This window comes from Metarhizium acridum (genome assembly GCF_019434415.1).
Source record: "Metarhizium acridum strain ARSEF 324 chromosome Unknown scaffold_29, whole genome shotgun sequence".
NCBI lineage: Eukaryota > Fungi > Ascomycota > Sordariomycetes > Hypocreales > Clavicipitaceae > Metarhizium > Metarhizium acridum.
The window spans coordinates 1,497,773-1,523,867 of record NW_027094017.1 but is presented as its reverse complement, the minus strand read 5'-3'; the positions used below and the strand labels follow the sequence as shown (position 1 = coordinate 1,523,867).

Here is a 26,095-nt window from a genome sequence, read left to right as displayed (position 1 = left end):
TGGTCTATTGGACGGGTGGTGGAATTGGCAGGCCCCACTTTGCTTGGGATGGGGATTTCTTGATGGTGAATGCAGCCTTGTCTCGACCGACGACACGAGTAGCCGTGTATGAATAATGCATAATACCGCCGAGGAGCGAAACCGAGCGAAACCGTCATGACTAGTTATCTACTTACAACAGTCAATGGCATCAAGCAAGGCCGAGGTTGGGACCGTTTACTCCGTAGACAAGAGACGGCATGTACTTGAGTATGTAAGACGCACGACAGAAAAAACGTGGTCCTGCTGAAATGCGATGCAATGCGCTGCGCATGCTATGTGTCACGTCGAGCCTCGTGAGGCCATGCCTGACAGGCTTTTTTCCTTGTCTCTACTTGTGTAACGATGCCTCGCGTTCCCAATTGCCAGCAACAAAAGTAAAAAAAACGTCCCAAGAAGGACATCGAGATGGTTCATCCGAAGTCAGATTCGGAGCTCAGCCCGATGGTATATAACTGGGGCCCGGTCGACGAAATTGGGTGACATTTCCAGCCGGGCAGCCATGATTGGGAGTCACTCCCGCAGTTGTGGGTACATCAGGCACGAATCTAGAGCCTCGAGAGTTTCTTTGGCGAGCAAGGAAACTTCAACGACACGGGTAACACCAGAGGAGAGGACATCCGGCGAACATACCCGGGGCAAAAGAAGAAGGAAGTAAGAAAAATTCACAGCCAGACGTCTTTCGGCAACCATGGGCCCATGTCAATCGGCGATAATTTCACATTTCCCACGCCATGGGTTGTTCGCTACAATCCTGGGCGCCTGCATCACCGATTTGGTCTTAGACAGCCTGACGTGGCCTGGAACTGTGTTGTGAGATTGTTTCCCTCTCTCTTTTTTTTTTAAGTCGGATTTAAGCGAAACCGGCTACAAGTAGCAAGGGCGGGTTGTCTTAGAAAGGCATACAGAACAATTCACAAGGTAAAACTCCGAAAATGTACATGGACTGGTTCGCCCCCCGCGGTGCAAGATGATTGGTCGATGGTGCCAAATGAACCGTCAATACTTTAATGTTGATAGACGAGGCGAGGCCTTTTTGGGCCTGCTTCACTATATCCCAAGAAAAAAAGAATTGTCCAACACTTTTTTTTCTTATTTTCAGCCCTCTCGGAAACTTTGTTCGAGCCGTCGGTACCAAGTGCAGAGTCGGGTTCAAGCTCGCCGCAACGGGTCTGGTAGCATCGCATGGCGCATCGCAGAAGTTTTGCCCGTCTGCAACGCACAATCTCGCATGTGCGTCTGTCTGTATTTTAAGCAACAGCAGCAGCGATCCCTGTCCAGCTGGAGAGCCTCTTGGGCAGGCCCTTTTCCTGGCCTGTCCGGCCAATGGGAACCCGTTACAGCGGGTGGCATTTTATCATGACGGCCTTGCGTCATGCGGCTGTTGCGAGGTTGCAGAAGCCACCGCGGCAGGGCTGAGGCTTGCAGGCTTGTTTGTGGTGGCCCGAGGCCTTTTCGGGTGCTAAGACTGGAGTCACTGGCCCAGCCAGCCATTCCCGGCATCTGCCTGGGCGTGGAGCCTGTTCCATTGGGCTGCACGGCTTCCGTCTGGGGTCGACGGCCGCCATGGATCTTTTTCCGCACCGACAGTATGCGTGCGGAACAAATTCATCATCAGGCACCGTAGAAAGCTTTCCGGAAATTCCAAGAGGAGAAAGGGAGGCAGGGAGAGAGGCGGGGGGAGAGAATAGGACAAAGCGATGCCCTTCTTTTTTGCCCCTTCTCTTTTTCCAATGCCGTGTCTGGAGTAGACCTTGTCCGCGTGGCTTACGCACAAGGGCACTCAAAAAGGCTATAGGGTAGCCAATCATTCAATAATCATTTACAACCCCTACTTCACCTTGTCGTATTTCAAGTTGATTGAAACTCATCTTCATCACAGTCATCACCTAAAAGATCCTGAAAAGTCTTAGGCATCACTCAGTGTCATCGACAAAGAAGCTAAAAGATGTTGACATAAACACTTTCTTCCGGATAAAGTGGTATAAGCTACTTCAGAAATACCTTGACCATTACTTTTGACCTCTTTTCACCCAGTACACTGTACTCTTTATAATTTCACATGGCTGGCACGTCGACAGACACCAATACGCGGAGACCTAGTCATCATTGCTTCCGTTTGACACCCAATGCAGCCGTCTTCTAATCGGGCAAGCACACAATCAAGAGTCCTCCTGACACGCCACGGCCGTTGATAGGGTTTCACTTCCGTCCCATTTCATCAAGTGTTCCTCGAGATTCAATGTCGTTTCTTCTATTAGAAGGTATATTGTACAACGCCTCATCTCCCACAGACCGCCTATCAAGTCCAACTAATCCTTCTCCGCAATGGCTTGTAGTCTTTCGTCAATCTCGTCCTCGGTGAGCATTCGGAAAGCCGCATCGGTGCCCTCCTTTCCATCAGTACGAGGGCCGCCACAGATGCCAATCTCAATCTCCCCCTTTTTGAAATCCATGCTCAGAACCGTGCTCAATGTTGTGATGGCTAGCTCTACAACATCCTCCCACGTGCCCTCGGCACAGTCCTTGTTGCGCAGTTTCTTCTCCAGGTGATTCAAGGCCTCCTGTTGCTTAGGGCCAGCGGCGGTGCCTTTGTATCCAATGTAGTAGCCGGCAGGATCGCACTTGTACAGCTGAGGCCCAAACTCGGAATCGAGGGCAATGATGGTTGTAGCAACACCGTAGGGACGCATGTATGCCTACAATACAAAGTCAGAAAAGGATCTATAGTCGGACCCGAAGCATTGGAATACGCACTCTCTGCGTGTATACTTGGCTGATGTTGGCCAAACGTTTGGCAAGCACATCGGCAGGCATCTCGTACCCAAACTTGTATCGGAACTCAGCAGCCTCACCCTGGGCTCTCTGGGCAAATGCCCTGGCGTCGGCAATGGAGCCGGTGATGACACAGCCGACTGATGGAGAAATCTGGAAGATGTGCGAGACTGACGTGGGGTCGATGAGCTTGTCCTGCCACGCTGTTTTAGCATATTGCGGCTGTTGACGACATGACACAGGCCTTCAACTCTTACCGGCACCTTCTTTTGCGACAGCACGACAGCGCAATCCTTTCCTCGGACGCCTACTGACATGATGTTTGCTGCGGTAATGGCCTTGAAGGCATATTCTACATAGGTCAGCGAGGTCATTCGGCGAGTCGACTACGCTGCATGGCGGGGTTTTGGTGAAGAGGGTTTTCGATGCGAAACGTACCGACTTGGTATAGGCGACCATTGTCGGAGAAGATGGTGATGTGTCGGTCATAGGCGCTGGCTGTTAACAAGTCAGCGTCAGGTCTTTGCTCAGCTCTCACCAAGAGGTCGTTGAAGCTCCGGCCCGGGAGAACGAACCAGACATTGTGGATGATCAGAGGCCCTGCGCAGGGCGAGACGACTGGATATGTTGATTGAATATTCAGAACGGGCTCGGAACGAGTGGCAGGTCGGACGGGAGGGATAGACTGCTGGGTGCGTGATGACGGTGATGGAGCTTGTCGATTGTAGTATGGACTTGACGCGTTACGTTAGCATGAGCTTGCCTAGAGCACTCGGAGCCGCAGCAGGCTCGCAGGCAAAGGCAAAGGCCAAGCGAATGCCTTGGCCAAATGCATGTTGAAGCCTGAGGCAGCAAGTGACCTGGACAAGTCAAACTAGGCCCAGACTTGCAGTGGGGACTTCAAGTCCCGTCTTCAATATGCCCTCTACTCCACTCGTCCGCAGCCAGCAACGACACTTGCTGCCCAACGCAGTGCTGTTAGTTGTGTGAAACAATGGCGAATCGCTGGCAGGATTTAATAAGTAATACCGGCAATCTTGTTCACATTTTCTGGTCCATTTTGGGTGGACGAGAGACGTTTGAGGTGCTGCCGTCACTCAGCCACGCAAAACAACAAGAGGGGACCAAGAGGCGACCAAGAGGCGACCAAGAGGCCAGACCCAAGACAGCGAGTGACTCCATACCAGGTCTTCAAAACGGGTCGGCAGCGGCGTCTTGATCTGACCCAGAAAAAAGTTGCAACCTGAGAGTCGCACCCAAGGCCAGCTTCCGCATTACAACAACATCAGCTCCCAACGTGTGGGAAGCATCGGAGAGACTCTGGCAGGATCTGAAAGCCACGAGGTGTCAAGATCTCGCCTTACTGGGTATTACTAGAAAATTCTGAGCAGAGCAACGTGGGCTGCAGAGCTGACCGCCTGCGTTGCGATCCCGCAGGCCCGTGTGCCAATTTTCTCCGGCTTGCCTCCAATCCGCCCGTTTGCCTCACTTTGACTACCACGACGGAAAAAATTTCCAACATTTCGACCCAAGCAAAATGACGTCGTCGCAGAGCACAGCATCTCACCAGGTGCCAGCCTGGAAACGATTGGGCCTCAAGCTCAAGCAGCCCAGTGCTGCAACAGATGCTGCCAATGGCGGCACCCTGTCGGTTGGGCATCCAAGCAGCACCAAGCGTGAAGCCCAGTCGAACAAAAGAAAGAGCGAAGCCCCGCCGGCCACGGAGTCATCGCTCGCCATTAAAAAGGCTCGAAAGGACAATCAATCTCCCCCGAGTGTCGACAACAAGACAATTCTCAAGAAAGAAACTAAAAAGGTCACATTTGGACACACTCCGACAAAGAACGGAACCTCTTCCGCAACACCCGACTCGACCAAGACCAAACCAGCCAGCTCCAAAAAGAACAAAGGCCCTCCCAAGAAACAGTCGCCTGCCACCCCCAAGGACATCAAGCCCGCTCTTGATTATCTCAAACAGTGGAAAACATCTCGTGAGGCTTGGAAGTTCAACAAGAATTTCCAGTCTCTTCTTATCGACCGGGTATTCAACGCCGATGATATCCCTGCAGCAGACATTGCCATCTTCTATGAGTATATACGCGACCTGAAAGGATTTGTGCGGACGAGGCTGCGAGAGACTGCTATGGAAGTAAAAGCAAAGGATACTGCGGATGGCCCCTCAGGGTTCCCGGAGGGCACAAAGGAAGCCGATGCCAAGCACGAAACATACATGAATCTATTGTCCGACTTCCTAAGCCGCCAGCATATCGGGAAAAAGCGAAAGGGCTATGATGAAGTTGAATTTGTTGCATCATCTGGGGCTGATAATGTCATCATCCGCCGTGTCGTAAAGCGACTGCGAGCGGAAATCATCCTCGATGAGCTATCAGACGGAGAGCAGACAGACACCAGCCAGACGACACAATCTTCAGACAACACCTTCACCACCAACGACAATCACACAATGAACAGGACGGATGGCGCAAAGCAATTGAAGCTGAACGACGGGACAGCCAAGCGCCGGCGAAAAATACGCATCAATGCGGATGACAGCAGCAGTTCAGAATCGGAGTCAGACAGCGACTCTGACTCAAGCAGCAGCTCTTCTGAAGATTCTGATGACTCGGACTCAGACGATGATGATGAGGTCGTGGCCCTGGAAGACGACGGGTACGAATCATCCAGCAGCTCGTCGTCCTCTTCGTCCTCTTCGGCCGACGACAGCGCAGATGATGATGACTAGATCATGTATGAGATGCAAAGCCCCTCACGGGATGTATGAGACCAAAAAAGCGTTTGCAGGGGTTTTAGACTGTATCATTTTGGCATTTGCATTGTCACAGGGGGGACAATAGATAGATACCCAAATGTTGCGATGACGAGTGTACTTACTTGTGCATGGGAAGGGGGAGTTGCCCGGGCTTGAAGGGGTAAAAAAAAACAATAGTTTAGAGCAGCAATGCGAACACACAAGTTTTTGTCTACAATTATACTTCTGTTGTCTCTGGAAACTCACAATGTCCAATTTGACGACAAAACGTAAAATATCGAAGTCAACCATGTAATATTGTTTTTTCTTCCCACCGTACCCTATGAATACAATTTCGTAAAGCCCCCTTCTGGCGGCTGCAGCCAATTCCTTTCATCATACTTGGTCCCCTCCGCCTCGATGATGTGAAACGTATAAATGATCCTCCCCTTCAAGCTGGTATTCCTCTCACTCTTGTGCAACAGGTTGCCATGAATCAAGACCAAGTCGCCGGCCCTGACCTCCCCGGGCACATACTCGTCCTCCCCCTCGACGCCGGCCGGCCGCCCTTGGCCCTTGTGCCCATCAGGAAACCTCGTCCCCTCGTTGTCAACCATCTCGGTGCCAACACCGCCTTGCCTCCGGACAAGTCTCTTCTCGACGGCCGCCCACCTCTGCGACCCGGGCAAGAAGCTCAGGCACCCGTTGTCCAGCGTCGCGTCCTCCAGCGCGTACCAGAAGCCCGTGGCGCTGGGCGGGTCCGTGTACAGGAACGTCGAGTCATGGTGCGGCGGCACCGCGCCCCCAATCTCGGGCTGCTTGCAAATCACCATGCTCTGGAGGCACCTGGGGTCCCGGTAGCCCAGCGACCTGGCCACGTCGGGGGGGCTGACTTCGCCGGCCTGGCGGAGCGCGGGGCCGTCGATGAGGCGGGCAAAGGGCCGGGACAGGGCGTGCAGGCCGTGGCCGATCTTGTTGATGGCCTTGTCCTGCGGCTTGGTCAGGGTGCCTGCGGCGTCGAAGGCGTCCTCCTCGAAGAAGAAGCGGATCTTGTCGCCCGACGTGAGGAAGTACTCGTCGCCGACGTGGTCGGTCTTTTCGCCCGTGGAGAAGCGCGTGAGCGGGTGGTCCTTGAGGGAGAAGCTGGTGAGGAGGGAGCTTGTCTCGTCGAGGAGGGACTCGACCGTCGACGGCGCGAGGGCGTCGCGGATGATGAGGTAGCCGTTTTGCTGGAAGGATGCGAGTTGTTCTGGGGTGAGGCCGGGGGCTGTCATGGTGGTGGGCTGGGTTGTTCGGGGACCAACCCGGGTGTTCCTGAGGAGGGAGGCCTACTTTTGATTTTTATGTGATTTTATGCTTTGACAGCGATTGCGATTGCGGTGGGATATATATATCCTCCTCGAGGCAAGGTAGGTGAGGATCAATCAAGTGGTGGTGCGTCTCACCCCACGTTTTGCTCTCTCCGCAGCGGCATGTCACCCCGCAGCGGGACACAAAAGGGGAGCTCCGATGGACGGGCTACGTGCGTCCATTGCTCCTTGCGGCAGGGTTGTGTTGTCCTTGCATCAGCGGGTGCAAACTACAGAGTGGTATGAACGACGCTTGTGAGGGATCAATCACGACTTCGGCTTCACTCAGAATAGGAAGTGGTGCTGAGTCTTTCATATATTGATATCGTATCAAACGCACAACACCATGGCTGGTGTACACCCCAGCAAAAAAATACGGCACCTTCTTCGAAACTCCTTCAAATCACGATACCCTAATATATGTACATCGGAGAACAAGCACACGAAGAAAAGCTCAACTCCTTCGCCAAAGCTCGCAACACCAGCATGCTTAATATTCGTGATTGGTATTCATATATCTCATGGCTCAAGCATCGACCGGATCCTCCAGGAACTCATAACCCTCTTCAGGCGGCAACAGATACGCAGATACGGCCAGACCTGCAGCTGCAAGAAGAGCAATAGTTGCGCTAACGGTGCTGATATACCACGACACGTCGAGATTCCAACCGGGAATGGTAAACTGTTCGTCATGATCAAACAGGTATGCCTAGATGCTGTCTCAGCTATCTGTGATAATGACTAGAAAAGGGGGGAAAAAGAGAGAGAGAGGGGACTCACCACAATCGAAATAATGACAAACTCTACAACCGACACCAGGGTAAGCATGCCTGCGACCAACGGCCAGCCCGTTTCGCGCTTGTATTTGCCACCCTTCATCACGACCAGGAAGGAGACAAGACTGGCCAAGCACATTATGGCGGCCAGTGAAGCCATGAACCCGACCGTCTTCCACATGTCGCAAAAGTATCGCTCGCCCGCCTGGCACAACTCGGCCGTGGGGAACTCCCTGCATGTCGGACTATTGAGGTTTGAGCAGGTCTTATGCAGGCCAATGTGCTTGTCGACGACGTCGCCCTTGGGAGTTGTGACGGAGTAGGAAACCCAGTTGGGTACAAAGATGGATGCGACAATCATACCCGTCGCTGCATTTCGTTAGTATAATTCATCCTCCTTGCCATTTCAACATTGACCATCATCATGATTAGGTGATGCAGTGGATTCGAATGCTTGAAGACAGTCTTTTTTTTTTTTTCCTTTGTCCTCGCGCCGCTTCCGAACTGCTTCAACGACGTCATTGTGCAACGACGCGGGGTTTGGGGGGGAGCAGATGCACTGATGAGGAAAACAGGTCAGGGAGGCATAATTGACATACCAGCTACAAAGGCCACCAGGGCCGATGAGTAGACGTAGACGCGGGTCATGGTTGCGGCGTGTTGAGGACGGGGAGAGCGTTGAAGACGCCGTTGATGGAGACACGTTTGCAGGTGGCGATTGCTTGGTCGGGACAGATATCGATATCCGTGATCACGGAACAATGTCTGCCTGGTGCGGTTTGCGTGCGACGATTGGATGCGTGCCGATGAGCTGGTGACCAGCGCCGCCTGGGCCATCAAACTTGACGTTACATGCTGTGTACCTGCCTACCCAGGTCAGCAAGTACGGAGTGCGGAGTTCTACTGAGGTACTTTGTAGCTATCTGGTTCTCTTACAATAGTAGCCCGAGTCACCACCCGCCCCTCCGCAATCGCAACGGCCCTCCACGCCCACATCTCCATCTCCAACCCAAACCTCCAACCAGACGCGATGCGAGCTCTCTCGCCGAGACGAAACCTCCAAACCTTGACCCGAGTAAGAGTATCCTGCTCAGCAAACCCCATACCATCAATATCGCCGTTCCTACAAATCCATCTCCACCGCACAATGTCGTCATCCGTGCTCAAAAAGCCCGTCAAGCTGGCCTGCATCCAGCTCGCCTCGGGCTCCGACAAGACGGCCAACCTAAAACACGCCGCCTCGCAAGTCGCCCAGGCCGCCTCGCGAGGATCCAACATTGTCGTGCTCCCGGAATGCTTCAACTCGCCCTACGGATGCCAGTACTTCCCAGACTACGCAGAGACCCTGCTCCCGTCACCGCCGCCCCCCGAGCAGGCCCCGTCCTACCACGCCCTGTCCGCCATGGCCGCCGACAACAAGGTCTACCTCGTGGGCGGCTCGATCCCCGAGTTCAGCCCCGACACTAAAAAGTACTACAACACGAGCTTGGTCTTCGGCCCGGACGGCGCCCTGCTGGGCACGCACCGAAAAGTGCACCTCTTCGACATCGACATCCCCGGCAAAATCACCTTCCGCGAGTCGGATGTCCTGAGCCCCGGGAACAAGGTCACGCTGGTCGACTTGCCCGAGTACGGTACCGTGGCCGTGGCCATCTGCTACGACGTGCGGTTTCCGGAGCTGGCCATGATTGCGGCGAGAAGAGGCGCCTTTGCGCTGATTTACCCGGGCGCGTTCAACTTGACGACTGGTCCGCTGCATTGGAAGCTTTTGGCGCAGGGGAGGGCGGTGGATAATCAGATCTACGTGGCAATGTGTAGTCCCGCGAGAGACATGAGCGCGTCGTATAACGCCTGGGGCCATAGCATGATTGTTGATCCGATGGCCACGGTGGTGGCGGAGGCCGAGGAGACGGAGACGATTGTCGAGGCGGAGCTTGATGGAGGCGTGCTCAACGAGGCGAGGAAGAATATCCCGCTGGGCTCGCAGAGAAGATTTGATGTCTACGCTGACGTGAGTGCTTCGGGGGCAAAGTTTGATGAGCCTAGGTCGTGAGTGATGTTGAGTTGGGTTTGCGGTGGTTAAGGGATCTCAGATCTACGGGGTCTACGGTAGGTAGTGTGTAGAATATATAAAACAACGAGACTGATACAGGTGGGTACCAATTGTCACCATGTTGTGAACACGGCAACCTATTTTGAGGATTAAACGTCAATTCGTTATTCTATCCGTGTTCGCAGACATTTCTGCGCAGAGGCTACCCAAGATCAGAGTGCCATGGTAATTGCTCCTGTTTGTTTGTGTCCCAAGGGCCGCCATGAAGCTCCCAAACCCCAATTTTTATTTTTCACCCCATCAATTTTGCCGTCATATCAAATCATTGCGCTCAGAGGGCCGTGTCCATTTTTTCCATTTTAGGTACTTGGTGTCAAATCTATATCCAAAACCGAGCACTTACTCCAGAGCCTTCTTAGCAAAGGTAGGCAGGACGAAGCTGGCCTTGTGGATCTCAGCATTGTAGTAGCGGCACTTGGCCTCCTCCTCCTCAGGGGTCCACTGGCGGAGAGGAACGCGGACATTGCGGTTGGCATCCTTGCAGCAGACCATGAAGCCAATCTGTCCAGAGGGATAGGTAGGGATTGTGGTGTAAGCATATTCGACAACGGGGAATATCTCCTTGCAGTCCTTTTTGAGCTGGGTGATGAGGGGCAGGTGAAGCCACTGGTTCTCGGCTGTGACACAAAACGGTACAAGTCAGCAAAATACAAGTCCTTTCACAGCATCTGGGCGGGTATCTTAGGAGTGTTGAGACGTCCGTCAACAAAGTGTCAACTCTCGGTAACAGCAGGTGCACAATGTCATGCTACTCGGGACCTCCTGGAGCGGAGCTGAGGAAAGCAGCCACTAGCCTCTGAGAAGTCCCTAGGATAGACGGTACGTTATTTGTTCTCGAGTACCAGTTGAGGAGAAGAAAAAGACCCGAGAGTCCAGCAGCTTGCCAGGCAACTGGTCTTTTAATCAACCTTGAATCAACCTCTGCCACTCCTAGGGACCCTCACACTTTCCTCAAGAAAAAATGAGAACATACAACCTTGAGTAGTAATGACACCGCCATCGCGCAAGGCATCATGAAGAAGCTGGAAGTATGGTTTCTTGAATAGGCTCTCGGCGGGGCCCTCGGGGTCGGAAGAATCGGTGATGATGACATCGAAGCAGTTTTTGTAGTCGTCGAGGAACTTGAAGCCGTCGCCAACGTGGACCTTGGACTTGGGATGCTTGAAGCCTTCAGCCATCTTGGGGAGGTACTGCTTGGAAAGCCGGATGACGGCCTTTTCGGGACCTTGTTAGTATCAGATGGTGACGGAGTGTCTTGGGATTGCAGTTCAACATTTACCTCGTCAATGTCGCACAGGGTAGCCTCCTCGACGCAGTCGTGCTTGACAACCTCACGGAGAACGCCGCCATCGCCACCGCCAATGACCAGGACCTTCTTGGGGTTGGGGTGGGAGTTCATGGCGAGGTGGGTGATCATCTCCTGGTAGGAGAACTCGTCGCGCTCGGTGGCCTGGATAACATTGTCCAGGACCAGAACAGTGCCGTAATCAGTCGACTTGAAGATGAGGACATCCTGGTACTGGCTCTTCTCGTGGTGCAAGACCTTCTCAACCTTGAGGGTCATGGCCTGGCCTGGGCAGGAGGTATAAGTTTCGTGATAAAGAAGCTCATTTACGGGTTGGCGTTATTCATACCAGGCCACATGTCCGAAATTTCTCGGAACCAACCATCTGTAACAATGTTAGTGAAGTTGCCCTTTCAACCCTGGGTGCGTTCTGACGCGACAGTCACGACGAGGCCACTGCCAGCATCCAAGTGTGAGGTTCAGCAAGAAATATGCCGCATGATGATGTTCCAGAGCTGTGTAGGCCCGCACATAATTCTGCTTTCTCCCAGATAGCAAACCACTTGTCAACAGGTTCGTCGTAATGCTGTCACATCTAGTCAAGTGGCGGCTGTGACATCAAGCGCGGGGTTGATAAAACTGTTGGTGGAGGGGGAAAATGCGCCAGGGTGCACAAGCACGAACCTTTAATGGTGGGATGGACAATCTCAGACATTCTGACAGACTTGTTGGAATACCGAAAAATTGGATACGGTGTGCGGAATTGGGGTATCAAAAAGGCTGATGACGCGAAGAGAGGAGAGGTGAAGGATCGCTGAAGCTGGGACGAGAGCAACTTTTTCATGCCAATGCTGTCTGTGGCTGAAGATGCCGATGGTGGGGTCAATCATGGTGCCTGCCGTCTGTCTGGTGTGAGATAAAAATTTTAAATTTTTGGCGGCGGCGTCCGCGGGACTACAAGCTACACCGTGCTTGAGGGAGGCATTACGGCATTTCGTACTCCATGTCAACTCTGGTTGATATTTATGGACCAGCTCTCTAAAAATTACCTAGTAGTGAGCGGTAGAGCTGTCATTTTCCCCGATGTGTTTGAACTTGGTCGTGTTGATATTGTGCTTGCTGGTGGTAAGCGAGGAGCTTCCTGGCTCGTTGGGCATTAGCTTAGTGGCGGGCTAAGAGTAAAAGGCCCTTGGGCAGCGCTCCGTACTTTGTCGTAGGGCTGGTATGATGAAACCACCTTGCTAGAGGCATACACCATGTTTGTAAATGCCATGAACCGCTTGGGTTGATTTTCCACGTGCCGAATGGTTCAAGGACCCTCGTTGCGCTATCTGAGAGCATGAGAGCATGATGCGCTATTTTAAGAAGTGGACATCATCATGTTGATCATTCCCCTGAAGCTTCCCTAGCGGCACTTTGTCCAGTCGTGTCGCATTGTAATAATACACCGTCATGCTTGCCATCAGATATGACGTATTTGGGCATCTGCGTTCCTGGGACAGAAGAGATTCCCGGAAATCCCCCCTCTGAAACCTGTTATTTCCCATTTTCCGAATCCCAACCAGTGCGACAACAGGGTTCTCCCATGCTGTCTTGTTGATGTAGATACACACATGGCATCATCGTGGTGTGGTTCAATGTCGCGCCTTCCTTGTCCACATCTTGGACACCCTCAACCGCTCCACTCAGTCTGTCGCCCTCCGTAACCTTTTCATTTTCCACCACGCTCTCCCTTGCCTTCCCTTGAATCCTTTTGTCACATAATTCACATGATTTCTTCAGCACAACTCGCGCCACGACAAAGTGGAACGGCCCGTGGAGCTGGCTAGCATTGAACAAGATCAGCATCATGGCGGAGAGTGGCGCAACCCGTGTTCTGGGCCAGCAAACAGACCAATACAGCCTTGTCGATCTGCAATACGTCTTGTGTTGTACCTTATATTAATATTTTGCTAGCAGACCTGGGAATGCGTGAGACTCGCCGTGCCATCGCACGAACCCACATGGCTGTGCGTCATTAATCACCAACGAGTCGTAAATATTTGACGTTTCATGTACACCATCGCCTGTTCATGCATACCATACAACACGCATTACAACGCGGGACCCGTATTCTTCGACGAGACGAATCTCTACCCAGAAAGCCTCGCATTTGACGCATGCCATGACTACTCCATCAAGGTCGTTAATTGGTCGACTTTGACGAGATGCCTCACACGTCCACATCCACATCCATGAAGCCAACGTCCATTACGCAGGATCCTGCATATTAGTTAGTGTATCCATCATCATCTCATCCCTGACATTGTCCTCCCCGCAAGGACAACGGGCTTTGAGTCGTTGCTTTCGGTTGCTGAGAACCCCTAGGCCCTTCTTTATTCGTCTAGTGCATGCCCGAAGGCCTCTAGAAACGGTCAAACCGCCATCAGGCTGGGATTCCTCCCCAAGAGCGAGAACCCTACAACACAGCGAAACACGTGGCAGCGTCATGGCTAGCGATAAACTTCTCCGCGTGAAAAGACAGTTAATTCGGTCTACTGCATTGTATTGCAGTCCCGCCGTCCTTATTAGTACTCCGCTTCCCCTTCGTGGAGAACAACCCACTCTAATTCCGGCTTCATTGCTGAGTGAGGCCTAGTGAAACCTGACACTTTAGCGAGGGGATGGCCTCAAAGAAGCAACTCAGTTGACAAGCGAAAGCAGATCCACGTGAGGAGAACATCGGACTATGCGCCAAGCCCTGCGAACCTGGCAATAGAAATATTGATATGCTGGGCCTTCCCTACATCAGCTTTCACGGCTGTACGAGTCGCATTAGGATCTTTGGCATGCCAACTCAACTCAATACAATGTGTGGGCGTGAAACTTGGCGTGCAATCCGTAATTATTGAGGGGCCCAACAGCACTTACCGACGTCTGCACTTAGCTGTACATTTTCAGACATTAGTTGTACAGATTCAGATTGACCGTGCTCTCCCTGTAGGGAAAGACTGGCATCAGTTGGAGCATTAAATCAGTATTTGCGAATTACCCTCGTTGAGTCGGCTAAGCATGTGTTGATATACTCTTTCGCCATCAGCGAACAACTAGCAGCACCGGGTTCTAAAGAAGCACACCAGCCTTTATTCTGGGTCGAGAAGGAAGGTGTTCATCCTCGACCTACGGACAATGGGAGCATTTTCAGTTCGAGTGTCACTTCACCAACCCCCGACAGCACAATCACCCATCTCTTTGTGTCAGTCATGGCTCCTCCGCTTCCGCATCGTTCCAGTTGGTACCCCGCCTAACAAATCCTGTACAATATCACGATTGGAGTGAGATTTTTTAGCTTATGCTGTCAGCGATGGGTCGCAGCCGGGGACCCGACCCGATACCGCAAACTGGGACTAAGGCGTTGACCAGGCGTGAGAAACCATCCAATTCCATGCCCATCGTGTTGCCTTCGTACTCATTTCTAGAAGCAACATGGCAATGGCGGTAAACAGGCTAAGGCATGTACGGAGTACGCCCTTGGGAATCGTTGCGAAGTATGTGATACTTGCGGAGTATCCGTACTACATATCGAAATCACCGGAGCAAGTGATGTGTCCACGGCTGTTTTCGCCATTACGCCTACCGGTGCTATAGAGGTGCGCCGATGTTCGGTCGCCTGGACAGCTCGAGGGAAAGGACCTCGTCAGTTCGCCCCATTTCGTGCCGTCAGGCTGAGGCAACCGGCCCAGACACGTTCAGCCTAGTGCCCCAAGCCATGTTGCAAAGGACCATACAGATACGAAGTAGTATTAAGTTACCACAGGGGACGATTAGAACAACAGGACTTGATGCCAGGTGAATGTCCTCAACATGTCTCGGCGATCGCCAGACATGGCATGGGCTACGCAGGCAGCCGATGACTACCAACAATTGACTCCGAATGCCAACCACGGGACAGTACTACTCCGTACCGTAATTCGCATTCGAGGAGCATGAGCCGGGGTCGACTCCACCGAGATACTGCTGACAATGTGGCGGGTTTCGGTGTGCCATCATCCCATCTCTGTGCTGTGCTGGTACTCCGTACTTCAAGCGCGCACACAGAACTGCTGCTCAGGATGTGGTGGTTCGTTCGTCGCAGCCACCACGGAGCTTAACAGCTTCGTCAATGTTCCCGGCACCTAGAACAAGATCTCGAGGCTCACCGTGGGGACAGACCACGACCGAAAACGGTCATCATCAGTTGTTCAATGCTCCACCAAGTTGCCTTTTTATTCGGATCTTTTAAGCCGGCCCGACGAACAAATGGGTGCCTCACCAGTAAGAAGGCGTCGATAAGCAAAGCCATCAAATGTCACTCTACCCCTCAAGACTCTGGCTCTCACCCATCCCCCTAAAGGCTGCCTTGCCGCAAGATGCATACTAAGTACCTAGTCCTGGAGCCTGATTTAGGTTCCATGAAGTATTGCACAATAAGCACATGGAGCATGAGAAGGAACACGCATATGTCGGGCGTCGGGAACCTTGCGCTACGGAACATTCCACACTCTTTGCTCAGTCAGCGTCAAGCAGCTGTAACCACCATCAGACCGTGCCGCTCGCTGGCACCCCATCAACACCATTACTTGGTAAGATGCACAGGCATGTCATAAACTGTGTGCAGAGTACTCCGTACATGTGCCGTAAGCCTCGTAGAGTCCACTCATCCATGGTCCTTCAAACCCACCCCTGTAACCATCCATGTCTCCATGTTCTTCTGTCCCATGTTCTATCCCATGTTCTGTCCCATGTACGTTGCCTGCTTAGACTACTACTGCTACCCTTGCTAGTACTCCATGGGTGCAGCACCAAAGAAAGGACGAGACATGCTATAGAAGAAAAAAAAATAATAATCCCAGAAGCAGCCTCTACCGCGTTCCCTGCCCTTGCGGAGTTTTCTGGGGAGGGCAATAATTGTTTCTTTTTCGTCTGCTTCCCGTCGTCTTTTTTTCTCTTCTCTGACCTGTTGACCAGGCTATTCTCGCGACCGTTAGCCATCAGCCACCAGGTCAAGGGTTCGTGCTGTCGCTGTCTCATTTGGTCCCTTCTCTAAACGGCTGGGCTAGCTCCCTTGGGATCTCTTGGGGCAGTCTAACTTTGTGGCATTCCCTCCTCATCCGCCGTGCGTGGCCGTTATAACCTCCTCTGCGCAACTTTCTTGCCGCCGTCGAATGTACGTGCTGGTGTGACGAATACTCTTCAATTCAAGAGACGAGGGGGGGAAAGGTCCCGGATTCGTCGCCGTATAACGTCTGGACTGTACTCTGCACCCCGGCCGGCGGACCTGTTGGTTTGAACTTCATTGCCAACTGCGTGCCCAAGTGTTGAAGTTCCTGCCCCCACCACCAACAGCTCGCAGGCAGCTCCCCTATCTCCCTACAAGCTCCCGATCGTTTTCTTTCCGCGATTGTCGCTCAAAATCAAAGTCTCTATTCCCTCCCGCTGTCGTGCAATTTCCCAATTTGCATTCACCCATTCTCATTTATCATGTGTTTTGGGGGGCGGGATAAGAACAATGGCGAGGCGGCTCGCTCACGCGAACTCGACCGCATGATCCGCCAAGACGAGAAGCGCATGCAGAAAGAAGTCAAGCTGCTACTTCTAGGTAAGCACCGATGGTCTCTGGCATCCAATCCCATACTTGGTCGTGCAACAAACCTTGCCGTGTCGCCGAGACTCTTGTGCTAATAGTGTGGAATTTGTAGGCGCCGGAGAGTCTGGGAAATCCACCATCTTGAAGCAGATGAAGCTCATATACTCGCAAGGTTTCAACAAGAATGAACGCTTGGAGTGGAAACCCGTCGTCTTCAGCAACATCATTCAGTCTTTCCGGACAATATTTGAAGCCATGACCGAGTTGAATTATCACTTTGACAACCCGGACAATGAGGTATGCGATTGTTTATCAGATCCTGCTCCGCGCGACTGTCATCGGCGATCCGGCCAAAAAGAGAAGGGGTAGTTGGATGTGTCAAGTCTCTTGCGCTGGCAGCTAACATGGGTTTGACAGAAACACATGGCTCATATTCTTGTAGAACATGAAATCAGTCCAGAGGACAAGCTTCCACAAGATTATTTGGGACCCATCAAGGCCCTATGGAAGGACAGTGGAGTCAAAAAGGCGATTGCCAAAGGCAACGAATATGCGCTGCACGACAACTTAGCCTAGTACGTTGCTATTGACTCGACTGACGACCATAACGAAGTGGCATCGCTGACATGATGAACCAGTTTTATCGATGATATGGATCGAATATGGGGCGACGGATACGTACCAAACGACCAGGATCTTCTTCGCTCACGACTCAGAACCACGGGCATTACTGAAAGTGTCTTTGATCTGGGCCAATTAACGTACCGAATGTTTGACGTCGGTGGTCAGCGATCAGAGCGGAAGAAATGGATTCATTGCTTCGAGAATGTCCATTGCCTGCTTTTCTTGGTCGCCATTAGTGGCTACGACCAGTGTCTAGTAGAAGACAAGGACGGTGTACGGCAGATTCTTTCATCCTCTCCCGCTCCTTCTGAAACTGCAGGATTGTTTCACTACAGGTTGTTGTATACTAACCAGACTCACAGAATCAAATGAACGAAGCATTGATGCTATGGGAATCTATTGCCAACTCCCACTGGTTCACCAAGTCAGCCATGATACTCTTCCTGAACAAGATGGATTTGTTCAGAGAAAAGTTACCAAAGAGCCCCATTAGCAAGCATGGATTTACCGACTACCACGGCCCTGAAGATGACTACAAGGCCGCGAGCAAATACTTTTTGGATAAGTTCCGAGCTCTCAGTCGAAACCCTGAGAAGGAAATCTATGGCCATTTCACCAATGCCACCGACACCAATTTGCTCAAGATTACCATGGGCTCCGTGCAAGACATGATTATTCAACGTAATCTGAAGCAATTGATATTGTGACAATGACGGCGCCAACCCTTTATCCCAACGATCATTTACATGACTTCATTTTCTTACCAATTTAGGTCCAAATCCAGACTCGTCCGACCACTTGCTCTTTTTATTAGAAAAAAAAGAGGTTCACTTTTCCCGAACGAACGTCCTTGAGGTTGGCAAATCTCTAGAAAATTCGACCCTTCCTAACTAGTTGGGCGACGGCATAATAGTTACTTTGAAACGATCAACAAACAATGACGGTGGCAAAATTCATTTTCTCCGTCTCTACTTTTCCCCAAGTTTGTATGAATATATGGATCACGGCCGGTACTATTGGACACTTATTTCTTTTGATAATTTGCATTATTGGGGGTCGCGGGCCGAGCAGCAAGACAGTGAGGAATCGTCTCGAATAACCAAGCAAACAGACTTGTCGGTCTGTCGATTCTGGCAGCTTCGGAACGGTCACAACGAGTACGATCAATAACCAGGGCAACCAGGGCACCACCGGGACACGGGTAACATTGTACTTGTCTGCCTGTTCTAGCCATTTGACGAAGCACAGGGGCAGTATTGCGCACCGGCAGAGTGCGCTGTCACAACCCGCGGAAAAGGACATGGTAGGCGAAACAAGGGTTCCGCGCCAAAAACGAGCGGAGGCCTGACTCATTGATACCCAGATGCCTGTTGTTTTGTTATGCTCGGGTGTTTGTTGGTGGCCAGGAAATTTCAGCGGGTCATGGGAGGGTATACCATAACAGTCAACGGGGGGATGTGATACGATTGTGGTAAAGGATTGGACGGGAATGTAATGAGATTGACAGTCACGGACTCGACTTCCCATGTCCAAGAAAAAAAAGAGAAAAGAAAAGAAAAAAAGAAAAAAGGTAGCAGCAGTGAAGACCACTTGTTGATCTGTGCGTCGGTTCAGCTCCATGATTCTCATCTTGTACCAGATTCCCCTAGTCCCAACCGTTTCTCGCATATCGTCCGCATAATCCTCGGGGTAGTTTTTCAATCAAACATGACCCCGAATGCCCTGTCTGTCGTAAAAGACTGCCACTTTAGGATTGGAGAGTAGTGTTCGCTCCCGACGTACGTTCGGCTGTTGAACTAGCTTCCGAACAGGGCGGACTGCCCGTGAACTCGACGGCGAATTGGGATGGAAAAGACGGGCTTGGCTACATTTCCCTTGCGGTATTTGTCTTGTGCAGGCATCCGTTGATCCAGCTGCCGCTGTGGCCACTTTCTCCAAGGACAAGTTGTGTTCCGACAGAGTACGAGTTGTAACCATCGAGTTTAAAGACGGCCGCCCACTTTCCCCCTCCCAACCTGTTGGTGTCGAGCCACCCAGTACCAGAGTGAATACAACAGAATAAAAGGGTTTACAAGCATACTAGCGGTCTGCGTCACCAATTCCGTTTAGAATCTAACCTACAGCGTCTCAATGTTCTACCGCGTCATGCAGCCAAGTTCGGTTGGCGTAAGGAGTATTCACTCGGATTGGCTTCGCTCGGCGGGGAACTCTCCAGGCCCAGGACACTATTCAGTTGTCTGTCGTCGATCGCTGCCACGAGGAAGGCCCATTGGGCAATCGTGGGCAAGATTAGGGAAGGCGCTGTGTAGCCACCTAGGTAGGCAGGCGCTCTCCTGGGAAGGGTCGTGCTTCCTCCGAATACGATGTTTAGAGGAGATCGTAGATTGCCCTTCCTTCCCTTGCTTGGTTGCTCCGTGTTGCATCTTTTTGCTTCTAATTTACTACGACCGGGTTCTGGCATTTCTTAACCAGGGTCAAATACTCTCAGACAAGGCATTGTTTTACCTGTTCATCACTCGTCAACAGTCCTTGCAGAGCTCATCAATATTCTCGGGCCTAGCGCTAAGCTAGGCTTCACAACCCACATCGAAAAACGCCCGATCCGATCCCCCGCTCCAGCCAAGTGGAGTTTGCGTGGGATCGTGCAGCTACCCTGCGTTTCCCCGCGCTATCATCTGGTGACACGCTGTCGAGTCTTCTGGTTTAGGACAGCGCTCGCCGCCTTGACGCCGGGTTTGGTTGCCTACCACGTCACATCGTTGACGTAAAAGCTGTTGACATGACCGGGCCGACAAGACATGCATTTTGCTTTCCGACTCAACAACTGGTTCATTGTTTTCGTCTCCACTGCTTGGATGATAACAGGCGAGTGTTACTGTTCTGGCTGCCTATACTCTTGAGGTGAGAAGGGTTGGTTGATTGGGTGCCGGGTGTGGTGTCTTAGGCTAGTGTTTGATGGACAAGCTTATAAAGAGCTTTGTCTTGTCCCATGCGTCTGTTTATTTTCCGTCAGGTAATTTGGACTTGCCAAACGACATTTCCCCTCGTCCTTCCGAGGATTGCATTTCTCGCTTTGGTTTGGTCTACTGTACTGGGTTGGAGCATACATATATATCTGGCTGGAGGGGCGGCTCATTGTTCGCTCTCATTCTATTGAGCACCATGGTCACAACACAGCGAGTTGTACTTTCGGGCCTTGCTGGACTGGCAGCATGGCAGAGCGGCTCGCCAAGTGCTGTGGCAGCTTCTGCGATTACTGGAAACGACGTAATTACAAACGATACCTATTTCTACGGCCAATCGCCGCCTATATATCAATCCCGTGAGTTCTTCTTGGGAAAGGGCTCGGAGTCTTGTAACATTGGAAGAATTCGTGAACCAGGCTAATGGATGTAATATGGAATAGCGGAAATGACTGGCGGCTCGCAATGGGCAGCCGCTTATCAAAAGGCCAAGGCACTGGTTTCTCAAATGACTTTGGAAGAAAAGGTGTAAATCACTCTTGTCCCTTGGTGACGAAATACAGCGTTGCTGATTAAGTTGTTACATCAGGTAAATGTTACTGGAGGCGTCGATTTACGAACGGGCTGTTCCGGCAGCATCTATCCCAACAAACGGCTAAACTTTCCCGGAATGTGTGTCAGCGACGCTGGCAACGGTCTTCGAAATACCGATTTTGTCAATGCTTATCCTGCCGGTATTCATGTTGGAACGAGGTGCGCACCCCAGATGCCTTCATTTTGGAAAGAGGACCCCCGCAAGCTTTAAACTATGCTGACAGCTATTCTTGTAGTTGGAATAAAGACCTCGCACGAAGACGGGGTGCTGCCATGGGCGGTGAGTTCAGAAGGAAAGGCGTCAACGTTCTTCTAGGTCCGGTGGTTGGGCCAGCTTGGAGAATTGTTCGAGGCGGGAGGAACTGGGAAGGATTCTCAGTTGAACCGTATCTGTCTGGCTCTTTGGTGGCCCAGACTATCCAAGGCGTTCAGAGCCAAGGCGTTCAGACTAGTCTCAAAGTACAGAATGAAGACTTTGAAAATCAAAAGGGTTTTGTTACTGATCAAATCGCTAGCATTACATTGCCAACGAACAAGAGCTGAACAGAAATCCCAGCGGGGCAGTTGAAGCTGTATCATCCAATGTCGATGACAAAACCATGCATGAAGTCTACCTCTGGTATGTATTCATTGGTATAGTCCAAACCCATGAAACTGGTATCATGTCACTCAATCCTTAGACAAGGCCATTCCAAGACGGCGTAAGAGCTGGCGCAGGCAACGTTATTTGCTCATACCAGCGAATCAACAACTCATATGGCTGCGCCAACAGCAAAACCCTCAATGGTCTTCTCAAGACAGAGCTCGGTTTCCAGGTGAGTAGACTCGGATCAATATATGTGTTTACGACATGACACTGAGAATTATACAGGGTTTCGTCATGTCAGATTGGGGTGCTCAACACGCTGGGGTTGCTACGGCTCTGGCAGGAATGGACATGGCTATGCCAAGCGGAGACGGCTTTTGGGGAGATCATCTTGTGAAAGCTGTCAAGAACGGCTCTGTCCCAGAGTCTCGAGTCACCGACATGGCAACGAGGTACCTTCCTGTTTATCCAAGGCCTTGGTTGATTAACAACTTACCGATTGCATAATTAGGATCTTAACCACGTGGTACCAGTTTGGTCAGGACGCCATATTCGACAAGCCAGGCATTGGTATGCCTCTGGATGTTCGACAGCCACACGAGGCTATCGAAGGCCGCGACCACAAAGATGGGCCTGTGCTTCTAGATGGAGCCATTGAGGGACATGTCCTCGTCAAGAATACCAAGAATACGCTTCCCTTGAGGTCCCCTCGAATGCTCTCGCTATTTGGATATTCAGCAAGATCTGCTGATTCTCTCTCTCCCGGTCCTGGTGACCTTCTGATCAATTTGTGGCGATTTGGATTGACATCCGTCAGTCTTAGCGACGTCCTGTCAAGTCTGCTCGGCGGGCAGCAAACCAGATATCCCAATATTGCTGTCAACGGCACTATTATGGGCGGAGGAGGATCCGGTGCGGGAACTCCTGCTGTTTTTGTTGCACCATATGACGCCCTTTCGACGAGAGCGGCTCAAGACGACACCGCTATATTCCACGACTTTGGAATGCCAGAGCCTGCGGTCGTTCCCAGCACAGACACATGCATCGTATTTGGAAATGCATGGGCGTCGGAGGGGTACGATCGTCCCGGTCTTTACGACAATTTTACTGACTCAATCGTCAAAACAGTCGCTGATCAATGCAATAAGACCGTTGTGGTGCTTCACAATGCCGGGCCAAGGATCGTCGAGAGCTTTGTCAACCATCCCAACGTAACAGCAATCATTTTTGCTCATTTACCGGGCCGAGACAGTGGAACCAGCCTCGTCAAGTTACTCTACGGAGAAGCCGGGTTTTCAGGCAAGCTCAGTTATACCGTGGCCAAAAAGGAATCAGATTATGGTCATTTGCTCAGCCCCGACGAACCCGCCGGCAAGTTCCAGAAGTTCCCACAGTCCAACTTCACAGAGGGCGTGTATCTTGACTACAAGTACTTTGAAATGCATAATATCACTCCTCGATACGAGTTTGGTTTTGGTCTGAGCTACACGACCTTCGGCCTCGCGAATCTTGTCGTACAACACGTCAATGGCGGTAACTCGGGTGAATGGGCAGAGGGTGCGGTTATTCCCGGCGGCCGGGCAGATCTGTTTGATAACATCGCTACGGTGACGGTCGACGTGACCAACACAGGAAACATGCCTGGCGCAGAGGTGCCGCAGTTGTACGTTGGAATCCCGGGTGGGCCAGCCAAGCAACTCCGGGGATTTGAAAAACGGTTCTTGGCACCCGGTACAACAGTTCCGGTCGAGTTTCCGTTGACAAGACGCGATTTGAGTGTGTGGAACACGACAGCTCAGAAATGGTGGTTGCAGAGGGGGGAGTATAATATATATGTAGGAACGAGCAGTCGAGATGTTCCTTTGAGGGGCATTCTGACTATTGATTAGGTGTCGAGTACATACACATGGTAGCATGGCATTGACCGGATTTTTCCTTTCTTCCTCTTCACATTTGGCTTGAGAGGCGGAGCTTCCCAAACGCACGGGAAAAGAAAAAGGCCACTCTGGTGGCCTGTGCCAGGATGTCGACGAGTTCGATTCGTCTATGCAACACCAGCACATGAGAAGCCACGATACATCTGTCATGGCACTTATGCGCCAATTTGTCCTTGGTGTTGCATGCTAGCTAGCATTGGCAAGTGCATCACGGTCGCATGAATTTTGCCAGCTCATCAGCACATCCATCCTTCTTCACACGCCCAAGTGACAGGTCACTTGAATCAAACCATGCGTTGGTTCGCGTACGGGATGCATCCCGCAGGCCGACCGATTCCAGAACCGCTTGGCAAAAGCCAAATCTCGGCTGTCCAATTTATCTTCCCTTCTTGAACGGCAGGCGGGTGTGCTGCGGAACGGTACATGCCGCGTGTAATGAAGGGTTGATCTTCGGTACCCACGAGGAAACCATGTGACTTTGGTTTTTTTTTCCCTTGTGCATCCCGGCATGTTTTGTTTCAAGCATGAAGATGGCATGAATAAGAGATTCATGCGCACGATGTACATACGAGCAAAGAGTGGTACGCTAGCCATAAGGCTACTACCCAAGGCCACCCCTATATAAAACTAAGAGTCAAGCAAAAAGAACATGCAATATGAGCAGGGGCCGCCAAGGGGAGGGGAGGGGGTCTCTTCTCTGGGCATGTATGTATGTACTACGAGGCTTGCTCCGGACTGGCGGAGTAGTCCGGTTTGATATCGGCTACCATGCTTTATGGGTTGCTGCAGCGCATCGTAATCTGACAAATGGCGTAGATCTGGGCAAGCTCCGATCAGGTAGGTAATGCCCGGCGAGTATGCGCATGAATAGTGATAGAAAAAGTGGCCGCAGACGAGGTGACGCCATATATTGGCACCGGCGTGACGCGAGGCTACGTGTGCGGTCTGCTGTTGAATGGAAAAAAAAAAAAAAAAAAAAAAAAAGGAAATGGGTATTGTACGAGATACGGTCGGACCAACGGCATGGAGGCGGAACGGAACGGAGACTATGCACAGAAAGGAGGATGAACATGTGGATTTTTGCAAGATGTGATGACGGCATGCATTGAGGGGGGCGCTGATGGAGGTGAAGTGCGTTTTCCTCGGAACGGCGATTGACCATTTGGAAGCCCGAAATAACCGTACCATAGATACAATACATACGTCAATGCTGGAGTGCGTTTGGAAAATGAGATAGACAAGGGGACTTGGGAAGGGGTGTGGGCATGAACGAGATGGAGAAAAGGGGGAAAAGGGTGCGCCACATGGCGGACGGATAGAAAGAGGCAAGATGGGCGACAGAGTCTCTTTTCTTTTTCCGTTTCTGGCAGGATATTTCTGTCTTTGAGCCATGCGCAATGGAGGTCGTAATTACGGAGTAACTGCGGTCAGCCTTTGATGGTTCGATTATGTTGGACCTCGGGGCCGGGCTGAGCTGGCCGGGCCTAGGTTGTGACGAGGGATGGGGAGGGATGGGAGTGTGATGCGATGCGATGCGATGCGATGGATTGGAAAAAGAGAGTTTGTCCAGGGTTTGCTTTTCTTCGCAGCCACCCCTCCCTGTGCAGGATGCCGTCAGGGTTGGGCGGTGCCTGAGATCCCGCGATCCAACGGCTCTGTGTGCAGGCAGCATCGCTACTGATGCATCAATGTGACGGGTCTTGCGCCTGGTAACCACGGAGCGTCCTTGACGGTGTCTGTCCTGCTGTCCGTGTGGCATACGTGACTTGTTGCCTTCAACGTGCTCCGTGTAATACTCGGTGCTCTGTATTGTACATTTTGTGGGTGTGGTGTTGCATCATTGAGGGAATGTCACGCACCTGTCGAGGCGGCGGGTTAGACAGGACCAACCAGAAGCTTTTGGACGAGCATAAACGAAATCTACCAGCGTCCCCATTTCGAGCGTGATGCAGCAGCACCTTGTGCATTTATGAGCGTTGTCCCAGTTGTTTGCCCACAAAGGGGAGGCAATTGGATCATCTGTGCTTTCTTATCGGGTTGACTCGGCAAAGGAGGTTTGCAGCAGCGGCAGCAACAACAAATCATAAAAACCAAAAGGGAAAAAAAAAAAAAAGAAAAGAAAAGAAAGAAAAGAAAAGAAAGAAAAGAAAAGAAAAGAAAGAAAGAAAAGAAAAGAAAAGAAGAGCAACGAAAAAAGAGTCGCTGCATCTCGTTTCAACTGCCAGCCATTCTTCACTTGCTCAATCCAAGCAATACAGAGTCACTACTACTCCGTACTCGGTCCTCATTCCTCCATATGGCACAATGTCTGCCGCGCGCCCAGATGACTAGCCGAGCGTGAAATGGCCATCACACTCAGGGGGGCTGCAGAACACTTGACTACATAGCCGAGGCTACACAATCCAATTCTTCGCCATGGAGACGATGTGTGCAATGCAACTCGAGAGAAATGCCGACAAAAAAAGGCGGCTGCGTGCGAATGGAGAATATCAGAGACAAAGTACGGAGTGACCCCCTGGATGACCAGTGGGCAGACCTGACATGGTTGGTTGCCTTTTGGGGACAACAGTTGCTGTTGCCGGCCGAGTTTGAAAATGGCCAATGAGAACTTGGGTGCGGCGACGAGATCAAGTAGAAAATCGCCGCAATGTGGTAATCTGATTGAAACCCTTTTTTACTCCTTCCTGGCTTGTCTCGCAT

The 26,095-nt window shown here is 51.6% G+C and overlaps 12 protein-coding genes across 13 annotated transcripts; 5 read left to right on the top strand and 7 right to left on the bottom strand.

Annotated features, from left to right (window-relative positions):
- Positions 1-2,028: 2,028 nt before the first annotated feature.
- On the bottom strand, positions 2,029-3,578 carry SCL1_1 (Proteasome subunit YC7alpha/Y8 (protease yscE subunit 7)). The gene is made up of 5 exons (XM_007809274.2): positions 3,390-3,578; positions 3,253-3,312; positions 3,072-3,166; positions 2,797-3,009; positions 2,029-2,738 (listed from the first exon to the last, which is right to left on the bottom strand). The coding sequence occupies exons 1-5, from the start codon at positions 3,394-3,396 to the stop codon at positions 2,352-2,354; spliced, it is 762 nt and encodes a 253-aa protein (XP_007807465.1). The 5' UTR covers positions 3,397-3,578; the 3' UTR covers positions 2,029-2,351.
- A 773-nt stretch (positions 3,579-4,351) lies between these two features.
- J3458_004538 (uncharacterized protein) lies at positions 4,352-5,557 on the top strand (the record flags this gene model as incomplete). Its single annotated transcript, XM_007809275.2, has 1 exon — positions 4,352-5,557. One exon carries the CDS (start codon positions 4,352-4,354, stop codon positions 5,555-5,557), a length of 1,206 nt encoding a protein of 401 aa, XP_007807466.2.
- Positions 5,558-5,904: 347 nt separating this feature from the next.
- Positions 5,905-6,837, bottom strand: J3458_004537 (uncharacterized protein; the record flags this gene model as incomplete). Its single annotated transcript, XM_007809276.2, has 1 exon — positions 5,905-6,837. The coding sequence occupies one exon, from the start codon at positions 6,835-6,837 to the stop codon at positions 5,905-5,907; it is 933 nt and encodes a 310-aa protein (XP_007807467.2).
- A 601-nt stretch (positions 6,838-7,438) lies between these two features.
- Positions 7,439-8,525, bottom strand: J3458_004536 (uncharacterized protein; the record flags this gene model as incomplete). Its single annotated transcript, XM_007809277.2, has 3 exons — positions 7,439-7,621; positions 7,693-8,057; positions 8,288-8,525. The coding sequence occupies 3 exons, from the start codon at positions 8,523-8,525 to the stop codon at positions 7,439-7,441; spliced, it is 786 nt and encodes a 261-aa protein (XP_007807468.2).
- Positions 8,526-8,690: 165 nt separating this feature from the next.
- J3458_004535 (uncharacterized protein) lies at positions 8,691-10,791 on the top strand. The gene has a single exon (XM_066118271.1). It carries the CDS (start codon positions 8,719-8,721, stop codon positions 9,739-9,741), a length of 1,023 nt encoding a protein of 340 aa, XP_065976874.1. The 5' UTR covers positions 8,691-8,718; the 3' UTR covers positions 9,742-10,791.
- Positions 9,877-12,167, bottom strand: SPE3_1 (putrescine aminopropyltransferase). Its single transcript, XM_066118270.1, has 4 exons — positions 11,771-12,167; positions 11,436-11,471; positions 11,081-11,373; positions 9,877-11,015 (listed from the first exon to the last, which is right to left on the bottom strand). Exons 1-4 carry the CDS (start codon positions 11,928-11,930, stop codon positions 10,716-10,718), a joined length of 789 nt encoding a protein of 262 aa, XP_065976873.1. The 5' UTR covers positions 11,931-12,167; the 3' UTR covers positions 9,877-10,715.
- Positions 12,168-12,622: 455 nt separating this feature from the next.
- J3458_004533 (uncharacterized protein) lies at positions 12,623-12,937 on the bottom strand (the record flags this gene model as incomplete). Its single annotated transcript, XM_066118269.1, has 1 exon — positions 12,623-12,937. One exon carries the CDS (start codon positions 12,935-12,937, stop codon positions 12,623-12,625), a length of 315 nt encoding a protein of 104 aa, XP_065976872.1.
- Positions 12,938-15,991: 3,054 nt separating this feature from the next.
- GNA2_1 (G-Protein alpha subunit) lies at positions 15,992-18,846 on the top strand. 2 transcript variants are annotated; one of them, XM_007809280.2, is made up of 6 exons: positions 15,992-16,703; positions 16,804-16,988; positions 17,109-17,266; positions 17,330-17,588; positions 17,678-18,618; positions 18,679-18,846. In XM_007809280.2, exons 1-5 carry the CDS (start codon positions 16,586-16,588, stop codon positions 18,020-18,022), a joined length of 1,065 nt encoding a protein of 354 aa, XP_007807471.1. In that variant the 5' UTR covers positions 15,992-16,585; the 3' UTR covers positions 18,023-18,618; positions 18,679-18,846. The 2 variants fall into 2 exon arrangements, with proteins under 2 accessions (XP_007807471.1, XP_065976871.1); XM_066118268.1 differs by lacking the exon at positions 15,992-16,703 and having other exon boundaries at positions 16,721-16,988; positions 17,678-18,846.
- Positions 18,847-20,816: 1,970 nt separating this feature from the next.
- J3458_004531 (uncharacterized protein) lies at positions 20,817-21,652 on the top strand. Its single transcript, XM_066118267.1, has 2 exons — positions 20,817-21,031; positions 21,109-21,652. Exons 1-2 carry the CDS (start codon positions 20,949-20,951, stop codon positions 21,413-21,415), a joined length of 390 nt encoding a protein of 129 aa, XP_065976870.1. The 5' UTR covers positions 20,817-20,948; the 3' UTR covers positions 21,416-21,652.
- Positions 21,467-25,464, top strand: J3458_004530 (uncharacterized protein). The gene is made up of 4 exons (XM_007809281.2): positions 21,467-21,491; positions 21,558-21,687; positions 21,744-21,910; positions 21,970-25,464. The coding sequence occupies exons 1-4, from the start codon at positions 21,472-21,474 to the stop codon at positions 23,345-23,347; spliced, it is 1,695 nt and encodes a 564-aa protein (XP_007807472.2). The 5' UTR covers positions 21,467-21,471; the 3' UTR covers positions 23,348-25,464.
- J3458_004529 (uncharacterized protein) lies at positions 24,600-25,154 on the bottom strand (the record flags this gene model as incomplete). The annotated part of the gene is made up of 1 exon (XM_066118266.1): positions 24,600-25,154. One exon carries the CDS (start codon positions 25,152-25,154, stop codon positions 24,600-24,602), a length of 555 nt encoding a protein of 184 aa, XP_065976869.1.
- Positions 25,465-25,774: 310 nt separating the features above from the next.
- Positions 25,775-26,095, bottom strand: J3458_004528 (uncharacterized protein; the record flags this gene model as incomplete). The annotated part of the gene is made up of 1 exon (XM_066118265.1): positions 25,775-26,095. One exon carries the CDS (start codon positions 26,093-26,095, stop codon positions 25,775-25,777), a length of 321 nt encoding a protein of 106 aa, XP_065976868.1.